Raw genomic sequence first — 18947 nt, 5'->3', positions numbered from 1 at the left:
GAAGACACTGTTTCTTTTTCTTTTGCATACATTCTAATCACACCACATGTAATGCGCAGCACACTTTAATATCGTCACAGTATCGCCATACGATAGCCTTACCAACAACATATATGCTCGAGTTCTATTAAAGACGTTATATAATTTTATTTACATCCGAGATTACATCTCAATTTTTTTCGAAACTGCACAGCACGCATCTCTCATATCTCGAATCACTTTAAAATTCATGTAATCTAGTATTTAAATTCGTAAATCGTTATCTCTCACATTTTTGCACATTCGTCGAAGAGGAAGCGCGCCGGGGCTGAGGGAGGGGCGGAGGGGGGCAAGGGGAAAGACAATCCACATGGACGCGTTACAGTTCTCCATATTATTATACAAGCTCGTAAAGAAATGGAAAAGCGTTCCATTTCGTTCAATTATTGGAAAGTAGTGTGTAGGAGAGATCGGAAATGACACGACGATGTGTATTTCATCATTTCAATATTATTCAGCATCGGGAATCACAATATATCCGCTGTACAAAACAAAAATTCATTCTCGCGTACATTATGAATTTTTCTCACATGCCCGAGGCATGAAACTTAAAAGTTAAATTTACTCACCATATTTTTCTTTTTCTACTCGCTTGTTTCGTTTTTATAGTCCTATGTTACCGTTTTACCTCACTCTGCATTTCCTCTGATAGTGTATTGGAGGTTTGCTTATTAGTTATGTAAATCTCAAGTTGCATACGTATGCGTTTATGTATGTATGTATATAATATCTGTATGAGTTTGGGGACTCCATACGAGCCATAGAAAAATAATAGTTCGCAAATAATATTCTTATTCTGCTTCTTCCATGTCATACATCTTTAAGGATATTATCATGCTTCTAGTTTTACACGCATCGCCATTAACATAATTCTACGCGCCGCATCATCGTGCATCCGAAAGGATTCTTCGAGAGCGTAGTCGATTACAATTGAGATTACAAATAAATTATTTTTATGCGTTTAACGCCTTGAATACCTTTGTCATGAGCTTTGCGTGACCCGTGCACACTTCGCTAACATATTTAAAACGTTCCCGGTCCAAGAACGATTGAATAAATTTATGGAAGAAAAATAGATTAATTTAAATATACATGTATACTAATTATTTTACATGATAATCTAATGGAAAATTATTTAATAATAAATTATTTAAATATCTTTCGTTTGTATACATGTATATCGAGTACGAATTTTTCATTAAAGATGTGTGTACTAATTTTGAAGTTAATAAAACAAAAAAAATGTACTATTTTGAGATATAATCACGAATGTTTTTGAAAAAATTTAATTTTGTAAACATTATATAAATGGTAAGTTTGATATAATTAATCACTGATTATAATATAGTCTTATAATTGTATTAATCAAGATTACTCTATGCATACGAAAGCAATCGAGGAATCCTTAATTGCAAAATACGATGACAATTACGTAACATGATTTAGAACTTAGTTACTTACAATAAGACTGACGTTTACACCTTCCGTAATTCTAGATGCAGATCTTGCAAAGAAAGAATAGGCGGACATCGTAAGATTACAATTTAATAATACAAAAATTTTTATATAAACGCTTTCGCTTATTTCCCACTTTATATTCATCCGCCTTAGTAAAATCAAACGTTTATATATGAACTGCCGAGGACTTGTGAAAAACTTTGTCTGCGTACATTCCAAAAAACCAAAACAAAAGAAAAGAATACTATTTTTATCAGATTTACCTTTACTTGTACTATATACCTCACAATATTCCTATTCTCGACAAATGCAATTAGATACAATCGATTTTTACGTACTTTGACGAGAAAGTACTTTTATGCACGTCTGTTGCCATTCACTTCCGATATACGGATACAAGCCAGCTATTCCATAACGACCAGTATTAATCAAGTCACCATCACCATAAAGCCATTCCATAATTATTTATAGTCAAGTCTTGAGAAAACCGGACTGAATAATGATCACGATTGAATTGTACAATTTGTTTCCCTAACTACAAACAGATACACCATTGGTTCGTTTAAAGCAATTTCATATTATTCCGTTAAGAATTTTTATTAATATTTACTTCAAGTAAAACTTACGACTAGCTTCCTCACAAATAATTTCTGTCCCTAGATATCTGAATTCGTACAAATAATTATTAATATAAAAAAGATCGAAGAACGTCCTGATCATAATTGACGTCGCTTGTCTATGACAAAAACGTTCTATTCTTTTAATATCAATTCATCGTGATCATTGTCGACTAAGCGATAAGAAAATTTGTCCTTAAAAGTACCTTCTTCGATCATCCAGCCGCAAAATATCGATGCAAAAGTCATATGCGCCAGCAACATCCATGTGTGCGATCCTTGTCACCTAACGTCGTAACCACCGGTTTGGCGATTGCAAACGCGCGCTCTGTTATATAATATAATCTACATTTAATCCGGCCGTGTGTATCTTCTGTTATTTGACTGCCAAATTCTAATCCAAATCAGTCCGTAACGGCAGAGCACATATCGTAAAAATCTTAATCTATAGTTGTATACTTATACATAGCAGCGCACCACTTATTCTTCCCGGTATATTTTACTCTTTTTCACGCCGTACCGGTGACAAATTACATTCTTTTTTTTTTTATTTAGATAACGTTTGCCTGCGACTGAGAGGCAGACTGTTCGTTGGTCGTACGATTTTGACTGCCCGTGTTATTCTGTAGTTGATTAGGGGGTTTGCGATTACCGCCCCTGCTACCTCGATAGCCACCGCGGAATCCAGCATTGCCGCCACCACCGCCTCTGTACATGCCTCCCATTCCGCGATTGTAGTAACCACGGCCACGGAATCCACCACGTCTCGTGGAAGCCACACCGAACGTTTCTGAATTCAATTTTCGTTCTGTTCTCCAATCCGTACGTTGGAATCGCCTAAAAATTTGTGCCACATGTAAAACATTTCGCAAATTGTAATTGAGTTGAAATTATATTGGTGTTGAGACAACGATTGAAAAATCTAATATTGACGAATCTAGTCGATTCGTCTTGCAGAAAATTTAAGAAAATCAATATACATCTTAAAGTTAAAAAAATTGTATTTATTAATAAAGACACAAATTTAAATATTCTTAAATTTTTAACGTTCTAATTTTTTTTAATTTGGAGAAAATCAATGAAATTATAAACTGAAATTCAGTTCACGGCAATTATATTAAATATTCTCTCTAAATAAAATACTTACCCTTTACTCCTTTCAACAGCCTCACAGCTAATATTATCAAAGAATGATTTCGACTTGTCATAGTGAACAATTTCAGGTTCCTCTTCGGGTTCACCTTCACCAGCACCTGTCTCGTTTCCACTGTCGTCTTTTTTCTCATTATCAGCACCATCGATCTTCGTTTTTGCCAATTGTGACCTACGGTATAATATGTCGCAATTAATATATAAATTATATTATCAAAAATAATTGAATTTTATGACAAAAATGTTAATGCGATGCGTAAGCGATTCGCATTTGTAGTAATTACGATTGCTTTAAATTCGCATTGATTTACTTTTGCATGGTGTCCACATTGGTCATTTCAATAGTTACTTGAAACGAATCCGGCACGTAACCATGCAGAATTAATCATTAATATTCATAGCAAACGTTTTTACCTTAATTCCTCGAACTGAGTGTTAGCTTGTTCGAAATCGTAATCGTTTTCAAACTTCAATGTTCTTTCAGTGTTCTTAGGCTTGGCACCAGTGTTGTTCACTTGATTTGTACGGAATCCACCGCGTCCTCGACCTCCTCGACCTCCTCTCATGTTGCCACGATTTACCCAACCACCGCGATTGCCTCGACCACCTTGTTGCATATGACCTTGGTTCTGTCCATCTTGCTTCATCATATCCCTCTTCGCATCATTATATTGAGGCATACCAGTATTGTTTTTGGTACCTCCGTGACTAAACATGCAAAGAATCTCTATTATATGAAGTTAACCATCTGTTTGTAAAATTAACAATAATATAAATGTATGTAGAATCGTTTTATGTTTGCATACTTAGAAATTCAGAAAATGAAACAAAGAGAAACAAAAAAGTTGTAAACAAGTACAATCGTACTTCCAATATTAAGATTTTGGAAAAATAAAATTGTTATTACATGCATAAAATCTTTTATGATATTATTAGGAAAGAAGAAAATTAATTTTTTCAGGTAAAATACCTATCATGATCTCGTCGAGGCGGTTGGACGGTCCTAATATTTGTCTTGTCATTCAATTTGCCAATGTTATTGCCCTGCTGCTGTTGTTCATGTCCTACCTGAATACCTTGATCCATAGTTGGACTTTTCCTTGTCAACAAGGATGATGTAGGAGTAGTAGAACGAGAACCACCGCTGATGAGATCTAATACACCTGTTATCGTGCAACATGAATGCGCCATATAATTTACAATTTTATTAACCTTAAGAGACAGTAGCCGACCAAAACTGCAAGCATTCCTAGCCCAACACGAAACTTTAGTATAAGAAAATAAAGACATACTTTTCATTCCCAACTTTTGAAATGAAAAACTGCTACGAAATTCTACAAAAGTTTCGCGTGTATCTGATGTAAAAAAAAATCAAATCTCTTGAGGATTTTTAAACAATTATTAAAACAATTGTTCATTATCACTGTTATTGCTATTTTGTTACATTATGATGTAAGCGAAAATGGAATAAAATTGAAAAACACATGCAAATGCAAAAATATCATTTATCAATTTTAAAAAAGATTAAAAAAGATTAACGTAAAACCAAATTACATATATAAAAATTGTACAGATTAAAAATTTTAAAGAATACTTTTATTTTAAAAAATTTTTCAAAATTTACAAAATATGAAAATTTCAAAAATGTACACACTTTATTATACATAAGGGTACACAATATGTATTCAATATGTATAAAATTATATATCGTAAAATGTATAAAGATATATACATAAAAAGCATAAGCAAAGCATGAAGATTGCAAGATATTAAAAGTCGATATAAGAGTGCAATAAAGATAGTAAGTATAGTAAAGATAGTAAAGATAATAAAGATAGTAAATATAGTAAAGATTTTAATGGAAAGAATAATTCAAACTTTGTTATTACTATAATGTTAGTTGCTAAATTAATGTTGCTATAAGTAATGTATTAAAAAAAGTCAAAATACATTATCATGTATTTTCGTAAGCGTATGATTTATGCCATTTTTTGACAGCATGAAGCTGGACAGAGAAAGGAGAGGCATTACCAAAACAGCAGCAGCAAGAAGCATGCCAGCAAGGCAAGGGATACTTCATAGCAAAAACAGTTACCATCTTCCAGAGATTGATCTTTTGGTAATGGGTCGATATTGGCCGTCGGCAGTGAGTTTGAAATAGAGATGGGTTCGGTGGAGCCCAAGCTCAACTCACTTGGCTGTTTATTCATAGGTCCGCGAGGATCTCTAGCTGCGGTTGGCATTCCCATTACGGGGCCCATAGCACCCATACCCACATAAGGGGTTCCGTATTGGCCACCCATCGGGCCCATCTGGCCCATCATCGGATGACCATAGCTGGGCTGCGGTTGATAAGATTGCTGGCCCATAGATGGCTGCACTGTCATCTGCAAACAATGATAATTAAATCAACTAAATCCATCAATGTTTAACATAATTAAGATTATTACTTTAAAAGTTATTTTATTAAAGTTATAGTTAGTTATAGTTATACACAAAAAATAATGAATTACTTTTCAGTTAATTTTATATAATATTTATGCATTGCTATTTTAAATACAAAAATCTTATATTACTAACATTATTAAATTATTTTATTCATTATACTAAATTTTCGGTTACATGCTGCATTATTTTGTATATAATGAATTACAGTTATTTAAAAAATTTTAAACCAAAATATATTCAACATATTAACTAAATTAATAATTAATAATAAATTAATATTTATACTTTGAATATTAAAATTATGGGATCAACATTTTTTAGTTAAAAAGTTCGCCAAATTTAAATTTTGTGATAAAATTATTGTAAATCAATGTAATTTGTTTTAAAGTCTCAACTTTAATGTTTATATAATATTCTCAAAAATAATTTATTATTTTTTTTATTAAACACAAATCATATTGACGAATAAACTTGAAATATGTAAAGTAACTATGAAATTAATTAAATTAGTTACAAGTTACGAAAACATGTAATTCAGTTAAGTTAGTTGTAAATAGAAATACAAAGCAACAAAATTAAGTTATAATTACTGAAAAAAAATAACTTTAATTGTAACTGCGTTAATTAGTAACGTATTACTTCTCCATCCTGAACGTAATTGTTTCATATGTAGACATTGTTGATTAAATTTAAAACGGTTTCCCATACAAAGACTATAAAAATTCTATAAAATAATTACCTGCACGATTGCCGGATCGTTAGGGATAGAACTAACATTGTTAACGACTCTGATGTCTTTGATATCCGATCCGCGAAACAGGATGTATTCATACACCTGGTTTTGTGGTGCCACAGGAAGTTGAGTTTCTCGATCTTCAGTACCAAAGGAGCGCACTACAAAAAACAATAATTAATTTAGTTGTTTCAAACTGTTGCAATTAAGCTCTGTGTCCGCAATGCTAGAAATCGCTCCAAGATCGCGAACGGAGAGAGAATTAGTTAATCACATTGGTCAATTGGCTGAATTGTTCAAACGCGATTTGCCAATTCTTTCTCCGTTAGAGATCTATTTGAGGAAATTGGAGAAGCATTATTACAGCATTCGTTTTTCTTTAATATTTAAATGGGTTATTTATTAACTGGCAATATTCAAATACTTAAGTTGTAAGGTCATTGCACTAATCTCAATGAACAAATAAAAACAACTTAATATAATATAGTTATTAAAAATAGTTATTAAAAAATACATTAATATAGTATAATGTAATTAATATAAAATAATTACATTAACATATTATTAATATAATAAAATTCCATTTTCAAGTAAAGATAATATTTTAATCAGATCAGTATAAAAGTTAGATCTAAAAAAGTATAAATTAATTTGTAATTTCATTATTTATTAGTATTTTTCTTAAAGGATCATTTACTGATGATTGTTCAACAATTTGTACAGTGACCCTAGGTCTATTTCATAAATAAAATAACATATCGGAATTCTACTTAAAAAATGTTTGCGACAAAATTATCAGATATTTACAAGTATCTGATAAGAATTCAACTCTTTTGCATTAACAATATTAATATTTATATCGCGTTAATTCATTGTACAAAATATCTTCATGCAATGTTTACTTTCCTTCTGTATAATTATTATCAATTGTGGAGAGAGGAATTTTATATTCATAAATTTCTTTTACGTGACTCCAATAGTAATATTCCACGAATAATATTTGTCCCTTATGTCTCTGAAACACTCGCCAAAGTCATTTGTCTTACCAGGTAAGATCAAACGAAACAAGGGAGAGCAAGGACACGTAAACATTCGGTAGAAGTAAAAGGCAAACATTCCACGTGAACGTTACACATACCAAACCCAAATTCAAAATTATATTCTCGGCATCAATAACGTATACTAGCCACTCAAATTCTTGGAGAAGCATTATACGGCGAATTGTATTCGCAAAGATTCGCTTTAGATTTTTTCGACCTGCCGAATTTACTGCCGAGCATCGATAACCTAGCATTAACGTTCGCGAAAATTTCAACGATTTAAGACGCGACTTTCGCCAGGGACTAATTTGTTCCGCCAACCGCGACATAACCGCATCATGCGGATCTCAGCGACCCGTGACCATTCCGACACTCGGCGTTTTCGCCGAATGTACGGATTAAAACGCGCGACGCTCTGGCGCGATTGATGATTAATCGTCTCTCGGCGAAAGCGGTGTTCGACGAAATCGCGGTCGAAACTCTTCTTCGATAAAACGTTCGTTACGAGGTGGCTACAGGTCGTCCTGGTTACTTTGCGGTGCGATACCGCTCGTGAATTGGCGGGTGTCAGCAACTCTCTCTCGAAGACCCTCCATACGCGATTCAACGACGCGGAGTTGGCGCGGAGTTGGCACGGAGCCGGCGGATCTCTCTTTCTCGATCGGGCGGTTCCGAAATATGCGCGATTTCGAAGCATCGCGATTTTTCCGCAAAGTCACGGAGAGATGACCTCTAAGGTTTATTCGCGGCAACGGAAACGTGACGAATCACAGAAGCGTGATCCTCCCGTTCCCGCGTCCGGACGGTGGAGCGCACGGATGGACAGATGGTCCAGGGGACCCGGCGACATCGACGCCGGTTGCAAGGAGAATCCGACCGGCGAGGGGAAGCGCGGGTGGGCGTCCTCGCGAAGCAAGATATTGTTTCGATGCCGAATTTTGACAGCAGCGGTAGCGGCAGAGGCGATAGTGGCGGCGGCGGCGGGCTAGCACGGTGGATGCGGTGCGGCGCGGCGCGGGAGTCCATCTTGGATTTCTCGCCGTGCGAGTACTCACCGTTAGCCAGAGCGATCGTGCACTCCTGTGGATCGACGGTGAACAGTCGACCCTCATACCGAATATCCGCCTTCGAGATCAAACTGATCTTCGAGCCCAGCTCTGGCATACCACCGCTCATCTTGACTCTGGCTCCGTCGCGCACTGATCGATGTGATTTTACGGGATTCACGACACCATCTGAGGGAACCGTCCAGCTGACAGCAATGGTCGACGGCGAACTGCCAAGAGTGCCAATGACGCGCGGCGCATGCGCTCGAGGCGCCCTCGGAGCCGCGCGCGCGGCGCGGCGCGGCGCGGCGCGCCGGTCGCTCCGGGCTTATCCACAAATGGCGAAAGTATTCGTGTCGCGTCGCAGGAGTGTGCACTTGAGAACGGGCAACCCTTGAACAAGTTTTTGCGCGCTTATCAAATAATCTCAGAAGTACTTATAGATTATTAACGATTATTACGTATTGACGTGTCGCGAATTTATAATTCAACTATCGTATCATCCACAGTGGAATAATATTCTGATTTATTATTGTTATTCATGTATATAATATTATATATTCCTGCGACATTTTCCCATACAGCACAAAGTTTACAGCAATATTGCAAAAATATTTCTGCAAGCTTTTGTATTGTATGCGATGGGTGATAATTGAAAATGTGATTTAAGGGTGTATTCTAGTTTAGAGTGCAAAAGCTTGTCCATTTTTGAGAATTTTTTAAAGATTACTACACATATTTTTTTTTTTTACCTTTTTACCCATTTCATGCTTATACATATTTAGTAAATATTTACAATTTTTATTAGATAACTTAAAATTAAAATATAACTAAATGAATTACATGTAAATGTGTTTTAGATAAGACAAAGATGATTATATTTTATGTTAATGAAAAAAAAAATTACATTTTATTACAAATTACAAATTACAAAACAATGAAGTATATAAAAACGATATATTCGTCTTTTTATTTCTAAATCTCTTAAAAACAAAAATTCTTCAAATAATTTTTTCTGACAAAAAATATTTCTCTTTGGAACCAATAAGTAAATAAAAATTAAAAAATAGAAGGAACTTATATAATGACTGACAAAATTCCTTTGTGTAAAAATTTTCGAATTCATAGTTTTGGAACAATTTTTATATTGCATTACAACCGTTTTTTTTTTGTTTTGAATCCATTAACTTTTACTTAATTTAATTAAGAAAATTTATATTAGCTTATTCAATCCCGAATAAATGTAAATACAAAAATTCAGCGCGTATCACGAAAGCATTGCGTGCTATTTGTATGACGAGCGCGCCGATTCGGGCACGTGACGGACATTCACGCAGCAATGGTGGCAAGCCTGCGCGCAAGTCCGACAACTCCGACTGACTCCGACCGGAGTCGTCCTCACGGTGTTCTCCCTACCGATGTTTTAACCTCTCTCTCTCGGGCTCTCGCGACCGATCCGCAAAGCCGGAATAATTGCAACGGGATTTTTGCGATAGTCGCGAGGCCGTCTTTCCGTCGACCGTCCAGGGACCGTTCATTGACTAGGATAACCCTTCGCACATTGCACCTCTGGCCAACATGGCGGCGACGTTAGGTCGAATTTGTAAATCGGGTCTTCTGAAACCGAATTATGGCACGTTGCTCGGCCAGGTAAGTGAGCGCTGGAGGCTGCGGCATCCGCTGAACGATCGCGCGCGTTTTCTCACAAATTTTCGCGGCGTCCGCTGCATCTGTGTCAACGGTGCGCTTGACGTTAACCAATATTGACCTGTCGAGCTCGCGCCGAGGGGGCACCGTGCGGGCTGTCGGCTGCTAATGTCACGCCTTCCTCGGCGAGATTGCGTCCCGCGGGACGTCCGCGCGACGTCGGGACGCCGGCAAAGAAGCTCGACGGCGCACGACGTCAACGCGGTGACGGTTTCGACGGCACTTTAACAGATGTTATGTAATAGCGGGCGACATCGAAAATCCGGGATGCTGCCATGATATCAAACATGCGTTACCGATGCACCACCAGTGCAGCCAGTGACACAGGTGGACGTGCATTTATATCGCGCTCGCTGTCACATAGTTAATTTGCATATCAGTTTAGATTTTGTCAACTGATTGTAGAAGAGACTATGGTGTCGATTGTTGTCAATTGTCAATTTGGAACTAATTGAATGTTATCACATACTTGTACAATGTTAAGTGTATTCTTCATTATTTGATATTATGTCATAGATATCTACAAGAATTGAACATTTGGAGAATTTCAATTTATTTATCAGCAAATTTAATTTTTTGAACAGATACTGTATAGACATTGGTCGATTTGTATCTGACACAAAGGATATATAAATTTGATGATAACATAAATAATTATATAGTGACAATTATTTTGAATAATATATAAACAGAAGATATATATATTTTTAAAGATAATTTATGAGAAAGATATGTACATTTAAATTTGAGATAATTGAGGCAAAATCAAATGAATTAGTATGCCAAGAAAGAAAATAGATTTAGGAATAAGATAAACACGTGGAGTAATGTAAAAAACATTTTTCTTCTTATTTTCTTGTTGAATTTTGTACTTGTACTTACATTTAAACTTTTATTTTTTACAGACCAGTAATTTTTCCACTGTGAAAGAATGGCCTAGGAGTCGGAAAGCGGTATGTGAATTTAATTATCTTGCTCCAAGAGATATCCCAACCTTATCCAATTCCTGATCTATCAGACACGACTTTGTGTTTCCTCAAACTGCATGTGTTAGTAAGTTAGGATAGATTACTGTTTTATCTATATTTTCAATACATGACAATGTTATATAATACTTCTCAACAATATTATGTAAACTGTAATGCAAGAAAAAAGTATAAACACTTTCAACATTTTTATTTACAGTTGTTAACATGCTTAGGAGTGACTGCCGGAGGCATCAGTGCCTTCATTTATGCTTTAGATAGCTCCGTAAGAGCTAGCGATTTGATAGCTCATCCTCCGACGTACAAATGGGACTTCTATGGATGGTTCAATTCCCTAGATCATGCTAGGTATAATTCTTTAATATTTAAATACATACAATAAACTATTATATATGCAAATGTGCAGAGTTGGGAAATAAATTGTTATAGGTAGAGTTATCTTTTTTCAGTAACTGCAATTTAACTTTATTTCTTTCTATTCTATAACAAACTCAATTACTTTTTTTTTCATAATCAATAACTAATTTAGTAATTACTTTTATAATTACTTTATATATTTAAAACTTATTCATTGATTGCTGTATTAAACAAAATAAGGTGATAAATTATCTCTGATAATAGCTATCATATAAACATTAAAGTTGATATTTTACTCTTTAAAATAAGTTTCAAATATTAGTTTAGGATGATTTCATCATGAAGTTTTAACAATTTGAATTTGAACTTTTAAGCTGAAAAATATTGATCTCTTAATTTGAATCTCCATTGTGTATGTATATTAATTTATTATCCATGTTAATTTATTATGTATATTAATATTTCCAGTGTATGGATATTAATTTATTATAAGTTATTAATTCAGTTAATATATTAATATATTTTGGTTTCAAGTTTTTAAAAAAATTAATTCATTATATATAAAATAATGTAATATATAACTGAACATAAGTATATTAAATAATTTAGTAATACTAGAAATGAGAGAGATTCTGTATTTAAAATAGTAATAAATATACATTAAAAGAATTAATAAAAAAATAACTACAAAAACAACGATTCGTTTTGTTTTGTAATTGTAGCACGTTTCAAAATTTTCAAAATTTGTTTTCGATAATTTGTAATAATAATTATTTTTTGAGAGAAAAATAATTGTAACTGTAACTAATTCTACAAAATAACTTTTTAATCCTATAAATGTGTTATCATTAATCTATTTTATAGTATGCGACGAGGATGGGAGGTCTACAAAAATGTGTGTGCAGCTTGTCATAGTTTGCAATATGTAGCGTATCGTCACCTCGTTAATGTTACTCACACCGAAGATGAAGCCAAAGCTCTCGCGGAAGAAATTACGGTACATGGTGAAATACTTTATATGTTTATAATTTTGTAAAATTAAACATTTAATAAGAATTAACTTTTATTATACAGGTAGAAGATGGTCCTAATGAAATAGGAGAGTACTTCAAACGTCCAGGAAAATTGTTCGATTATGTGCCATCGCCATATCCGAATGAAGAAGCTGCTAGAGCAGCGAACAATGGTGCTTATCCACCTGATTTGTCTTACATAATTAATGCCAGGCACAATGGAGAGGTAAATCAATTTTAAATAACGTATAGAAAGAAAATTGTATACAGTTAAAAATTAAATCTATATTAAATTTTATATAATTTTTAATTTCCGTCGAATTTGATGAAAATTTTAGTGCCATGACTTGCATTATTTAATAATATATTTATGTATTTCAGAATTACGTTTTCTCTTTACTGACTGGATATTGTGATGCACCAGCCGGTATAACTTTAAGAGAAGGACAATATTTCAATCCATATTTTGCAGGCGGTGCAATTGGTATGGCACAGGTGAGTTATTCATATTCTATATAAATTAAAGATGCTATAATCAATGATTGAACTTTGCACCCATTAATGATAAATCAATATTACTCTTTTCTGCAGGCTATTTATGACGAAGTCTTAGAATATGAAGATGGTACTCCAGCAACTGCCTCTCAAGTTACAAAAGATATTACCACATTCCTAATGTGGACTGCCAATCACGAATTTGACGATCGGAAAAAAATGACTATTAAGGTGAAGTAAACATCATTATAAACTTCATGTTACTTTGTTTAACTTACTTTAATAGTAATTATTTACAGGCACTTGGAATCTTCTCAATTCTTCTTGCTACTTCATACTACTTCAAGCGACACAAGTGGACAACTATTAAGAGTACAAAACTTATGTTTGTCCCTAAAAAATACCGTTAGCCAATGGAAATTTAATGTTAGCTATTGCGCTGGTATCGGAATGTAGTTTCGCAATATATCCGGCAAGTTGTGGCTCCTCTCTGAAGATTCAAACTTATTCTTCATATAGCATTCGACTGTCAATTTGTCATCATTACCAAAATCTAAATTAAACATTGTACATAGTTATACCAAATGGAGTCATCGTCTGATTTAAATAAATTGTTAAACATAAATAACGTCCGCTCCTTTGATGAGACGCATGATAATTTATTCACAATTTTAAACAAAATATGTCAAGTATTTTTGAATATTTTAATGTATAAAATCAAAGGATATTTTAATTGACTATCAATACATTGCTCCCGTTTATCTTTGGTAAGTTCTCATCATGTGATTCTGTGACATTTTTTTACAAATTATTTCAATTAAAAATCTTCATCTAATTTCGAAGATTAATACGAGAAGAAATAGAGGAATATCCTGAAAAGGATAAGGAAAAATCTGAATATATTACGAAGTCATTTTGTTTCAATAAAGCATCGGTTTATTCGAGTTAAAAAGGAAGGCCGCTTACACATGTAGGTAAGAAACAGAGGAAACGCTCACGTCTAAGGAAATCACTTTATTCTCCTTAAGCTTGTTTTCGTCCACATGGAGCTATAACTTGTTATTCTTTTAATAGGATGATTTAAATTACACTATTATATTACTGATAGTGTAATACTGAAATGCAAAGCGGACAAAGAGGTATGTATACTTTTCCTTCGGTAATCGGAAAATTTTTTACATTACACAATCAAACGTGGAGATATTTCAAAATCTACTTTGGTGGAACATTAGGTATAAAGACATCCTCTCGATTTGGATAATATAAATCTCGAGATGACATTGTAATAACATAATTATTCTCTCGTTGGAACATATCATTTATCATCGTCGACCACTAATAGGCTGCATATACATAATTCGACCTTTCAGCAATAATACAGTTCATGCAATTGATGAGTCGTAATTGCACTGAAGATTGAGAAGAATTCGATTTTGTAACAATTAATATGTAGCTCCTGCACTTTACACAATATATCAGGAATTAGATACAATTTTGATAACCGTAACAAAAATGATTTACATGATACATCAATTATGAAGCTCTATCAAATGGTAAGCACTATATCTGCATACTCTATAATCTTGAAATGTCTTAAAATAACAAGATTATAAATCAAATACATATGGATAATAGTATATTTTTAATGTGTCCAAATGTGATATCGACTAAAAGAGTTCATCATTTACGTTTTACGCGATACTTCATACATTGATGTACTTTACCATGCAGCATTGTATATCGTTCACTATACACGAGATATTACAAATCAAATTGTCATTTATGCATGCATTACAAAGCGACGTCTCCTCATCGATTACGAAATGCAATTCGTTTAGCGCGAAAGAGAGAGAGGCCGTTTTTTCAAGGATTAAAATTTCTCAAACATGTACGTTATTCCATTGTAGATCGCTAGTTGAAACGATACGCAGCGCACGAAAAAGTACAACGGACGTACAGATTTATGTGGTCTAGATTTTACGAAATTTTCTACCGCAGCATTGAGTGAGAGACACACCTCGGTGAGAGATGAAATGGCACTTGCGCGCAAACAGAAGAGAAATCTTAAAACGGTTCGCAACATCAGGCGTTACTCTTCTTCTCTCAATAAAAAACTTCAAAGGCATAAATTACTCTTACTGATTATTCGTTTTTTTATTACATGGTCTGTGTCTCCAGTTTTAAGATTCAAAATATGGTTTTTTTCCGCTTTACATTGTACTAGCTTGAAAAGCTGGAGCAGAGTTTCCTTAAACCAATTCGCATCTGCAGATGAGTCACTATCTCGTGCGCGAACATGATAGTACACATACAATGAAATATAATCGAGGGTTCCGGAGGACTACTATTTTTAGTGAAAAATTTCGACGAAAAACCAGCTGTGCTTGACAAATGCGTATGTTTGTCAATTTTTTCTATCTAAATCTATACATAAACTCAGTACACTCATTCAACTTTCCAAGCTATTACCACCTTTCACAAAGCTGTTTTTTCGTTTTTTTTTTGTTTCTTTTTAAACATATATTTTCAGCGGGCACCCTTTTAATATTATTTGGTACCTTTATTTAAATCTCGCCTCATGCTATTGCAAAAAGGAAGATATCTCTGTTCATACGGTTAGGCTAAAAAGTGCTGCCCTCCGGAGGCTGAGAAAGTTTCATATTTTCCTTCAACGTCATCAAACGACGGAGTTCCTGGAGAACTGTTTTAATCGTGTAATCTCGTTGCCATTTTGCAAGGACTGGGACACTGCGATTATCCACCTTATATAAAAATTTCATGTGTTATCTTACAGTACATGTGTTTCTTATCATAATGTACACCATAATCAATTGTATACTTACAGCTCCAGTGGCACTGTTAATGCAATTCATATTGATTCTGCTTAAAAATCTTACATTTGGTGCGTCGTCAGGGTATCTCTGACCGCAATCAATTTTCAAACTATACATCCTATTTTCATACGGTGTCTAAAAGATGTCAATAAAATATTGTATTAATTGTAAATATTCTTCAATAAGATATTCTTCAATATATATACATTTTTTCAGTTTTAATATTTTTGCAAACATCCATTTTGATGCAGTTCTTATAAACTTTTTGCTCCATATATTGAATATTTTTTCTACATAAAATTGACATTAGTTTTTAAACTTTACAATAAAATATATGAAATTATTCAGCATCACGAATATTTTAGCTACAGTTTAGATACTGTTATAAGGAAATATGTTTAATGTAAATATTACAACGTAACTTGGTTTGTATCTAAAATTTCGTGAGGGTGGACTTGCGTCGAATAAAAAGTAATGTAAAAAGGATAATACAGATTCGTGTTATCGTGGCAATGACAATGACACCAGTAAAGGTCTCTTACCCTAGGTGGTCCAATTATCATGCCGGTCCAATGCGTCAGGGTCATATCATCATCATTCTCTAAACCCCAACTGATTGTGCCATCACCCACACCTTTCTGGCCCTGTTCCAGTTCCTCCAGGAGGCGAAAGTTTCGGGGCATGACTAAAACAAGATTTAAGGGATGACATAGCTGTGTATAGAAGTCGACTGAGTGGACAGGTTGATTTCAATCATCATATATGTAACTTTTAAAGAGATTGATTTAAGTCATGGATTTGTTCTTGTTCCAGGACTAAACTTCTTACATGGCTTATCTTTTCTTATTCTCTTTTCACATGGTAAGAAAAAAATAAATCATGTGAGAAGTTCAGTCCTAAGCTTTAGAAAAAGAACAAACTTCCTCTCATGTCTATAATACTGATAGTCACTCCGAAATCTCATACAAAGAAAGATCTTGATCAATTACGTTGGTCAAATTGTTTGGAAGAAATGTATCAATTCTTTCTTCAAGAGAGAAAGAGATCTCGGAATGATTTCCAGCACTATGAATATAAAGTTTAAAAATCAAAGAGAATTGTTGAAATCTTTAAACTCGTTTAAAATCCTTAAATATATCCTGAAATAAGCTCAGAATATATTGTAATAAAATAATCATAATTCAGATTTAGTAGATACTTGATAAGTAATTTTAAGAGTAAAAGTCTTTAAAAAAGAAAAAGGAGAGCCAGGACTCGAGGAAATGTAACAGCTGAAACGTACCCGCGCGACGTTCGCGCCGATACAGGTTATGGCTCGAGGGGGGTAGGTGACTGAGCAAGGTTAACCTTCTCGCCGCCGGCAATTTCGAGTCGTTCGCGGGTCCGCGATGCCGCGACAAGGTGGATACCGGCTCACGACTAAGGGCAACGTCGTGTCCATCGTCACGGCGAGCGGATACGTGAGAACTACGGGCGGCTCGCGGTATCCTCGGCAACCGCGCTGTCATCACGCGTGGCACGGTCCGGAAGCCGAGTACTGGGTCCGAGGATCATCAGAATCATTATCCCGTCTCAGGATGAAGAAGAGAGGAAACGAGAGAAGAGAATCCCCTGACCCGGACCGCGCGTGCGGCCGCCCAAAACAAAATAACTCACCTACACCGCTGTTGGGCACCGCCATGATCTCGTATTTCTGGCAAGGCGCCGTATTTTTTTTCCTCCTAGAGTGCGGCGGGCGAACGCGCACCGTAAACGCGGAGTCACTCACGTGGAGAGCTGGCGCGGCCTTTTTAACTGCGGCGCGAGCTTCTCATCACCCGTCGGACGTCGGCGGTGATCCGGCGCGCTGCTGCGACCGAGGGAGCGTGTGCGTGCGCTGGGGCCACCCGATCAACGAAAATACACTCTCCGCCGCGAGGGAGAGAGAGAGACAGAAATTCAACCAACCTCCGCGCTCCGCGCGAGAGTTCGCTCATCGTCCCCCACGGACTAGTCGCTCTCTAGATCAACGCCGTCGTGGGCGCGAGGAGCCGCGCGGCCTCACCGTCGCCGCCGGATTTGACGCTTTCGCGTGAAAACGCGACGCTCCAAGTTCTACGGCCGTGCGAAATCTACCTTCTACACTTCGCTCGTCTCGTTTTCGTTTGCCCGAGCCTGACGTTCCACGATTTATTAAATATTGAACGCGAGAAAGAGATTCGCTCCGTAAAATCTCTTATCGATCTGTTTATTTCAGTCGCATATTTTTTTTTACTTTAACTCGCTTGCTACCTCTCTTTTCGAAAGCTAAGTAATTCGCTTGGAACGTAAAATGTATACCGGCCTAGAAATGTGCAATTAAGCGAATAGATTAATAGAGGTTAGAATTAAATAGAATTAAATTAATAGTTGACTGCACAATTTATATCTGAAAAAAATGATTTCTTATATTATATGAATTTCTTGTTGAGAAAACATTTTTCATATCTATTAATCTTTTATGATTTTGCTTATAATAAATTGTTTAAAACAAACAATTTTTTATACATAAGACTATTCTTTATTTACTATTTTCGAGATTATCGCGCGATGAAGAAAATCGCAAGCATTTCTATAAACTTTTAGCCTGTAATATTATTATAACAATTATATAGGATTAGGTGTAATAATTAATTAAAAAATAAATCAAATAATAAAGTTAAAAGGTTAATAAGTTTTAACTTAATTTATAATAATTAATTTTAAACAATTTAATTTGTAACTTTAATTAATTATTTTTGAAACAATTTATTAACTTTTTTCTAATTAAAAATTTATCTATGTAAAAGAAAAAAATTATAAAGGAAGAAATACATTTCACATAAAAAACAATATTTTGTTTATATTATATAAATTTAATTTACAAATAAAATATTAAATTTATTTGATAATCTATATTATAAATGTAAAATTAACTTTTAATTTAACTTGATTTAATCTTAACGTAATTTTTAACGTAATTAAATTAATTTTATAAATCATTAATTTGAATTTAATTTAATTA

The 18947-nt window shown here is 34.6% G+C and overlaps 3 protein-coding genes across 5 annotated transcripts; 1 reads left to right on the top strand and 2 right to left on the bottom strand.

The window, feature by feature from the left end:
- Positions 1 to 469: 469 nt before the first annotated feature.
- On the bottom strand, positions 470 to 8789 carry LOC105197246 (protein LSM14 homolog A). Of its 2 annotated transcripts, none has more exons than XM_026136114.2 (7): positions 8543 to 8789; positions 6454 to 6608; positions 5362 to 5653; positions 4237 to 4429; positions 3681 to 3974; positions 3262 to 3438; positions 470 to 2951 (listed from the first exon to the last, which is right to left on the bottom strand). In XM_026136114.2, exons 1-7 carry the CDS (start codon positions 8661 to 8663, stop codon positions 2666 to 2668), a joined length of 1518 nt encoding a protein of 505 aa, XP_025991899.1. In that variant the 5' UTR covers positions 8664 to 8789; the 3' UTR covers positions 470 to 2665. The 2 variants fall into 2 exon arrangements, with proteins under 2 accessions (XP_025991899.1, XP_011161848.1); XM_011163546.2 differs by having other exon boundaries at positions 5461 to 5653; positions 8543 to 8764.
- Positions 8790 to 9888: 1099 nt separating this feature from the next.
- Positions 9889 to 13719, top strand: LOC105197216 (cytochrome c1, heme protein, mitochondrial). The gene is made up of 8 exons (XM_039453202.1): positions 9889 to 10183; positions 11146 to 11193; positions 11426 to 11574; positions 12448 to 12580; positions 12658 to 12822; positions 12978 to 13091; positions 13188 to 13322; positions 13391 to 13719. Exons 1-8 carry the CDS (start codon positions 10112 to 10114, stop codon positions 13499 to 13501), a joined length of 927 nt encoding a protein of 308 aa, XP_039309136.1. The 5' UTR covers positions 9889 to 10111; the 3' UTR covers positions 13502 to 13719.
- Positions 13720 to 14004: 285 nt separating this feature from the next.
- Positions 14005 to 17895, bottom strand: LOC105197208 (ubiquitin-conjugating enzyme E2 variant 2). Of its 2 annotated transcripts, none has more exons than XM_026136106.2 (4): positions 17208 to 17496; positions 16468 to 16610; positions 15935 to 16060; positions 14005 to 15853 (listed from the first exon to the last, which is right to left on the bottom strand). In XM_026136106.2, the coding sequence occupies exons 1-4, from the start codon at positions 17431 to 17433 to the stop codon at positions 15713 to 15715; spliced, it is 636 nt and encodes a 211-aa protein (XP_025991891.1). In that variant the 5' UTR covers positions 17434 to 17496; the 3' UTR covers positions 14005 to 15712. The 2 variants fall into 2 exon arrangements, with proteins under 2 accessions (XP_025991891.1, XP_011161785.1); XM_011163483.3 differs by lacking the exon at positions 17208 to 17496 and adding an exon at positions 17582 to 17895 and having other exon boundaries at positions 15571 to 15853.
- Positions 17896 to 18947: the final 1052 nt, after the last annotated feature.

The sequence above is a fragment of the Solenopsis invicta genome, chromosome 8 (genome assembly GCF_016802725.1).
Source record: "Solenopsis invicta isolate M01_SB chromosome 8, UNIL_Sinv_3.0, whole genome shotgun sequence".
NCBI lineage: Eukaryota > Metazoa > Arthropoda > Insecta > Hymenoptera > Formicidae > Solenopsis > Solenopsis invicta.
The sequence above is the reverse complement of the archived record's forward strand: the minus strand, read 5'-3'. Positions and strand labels throughout refer to the sequence as shown.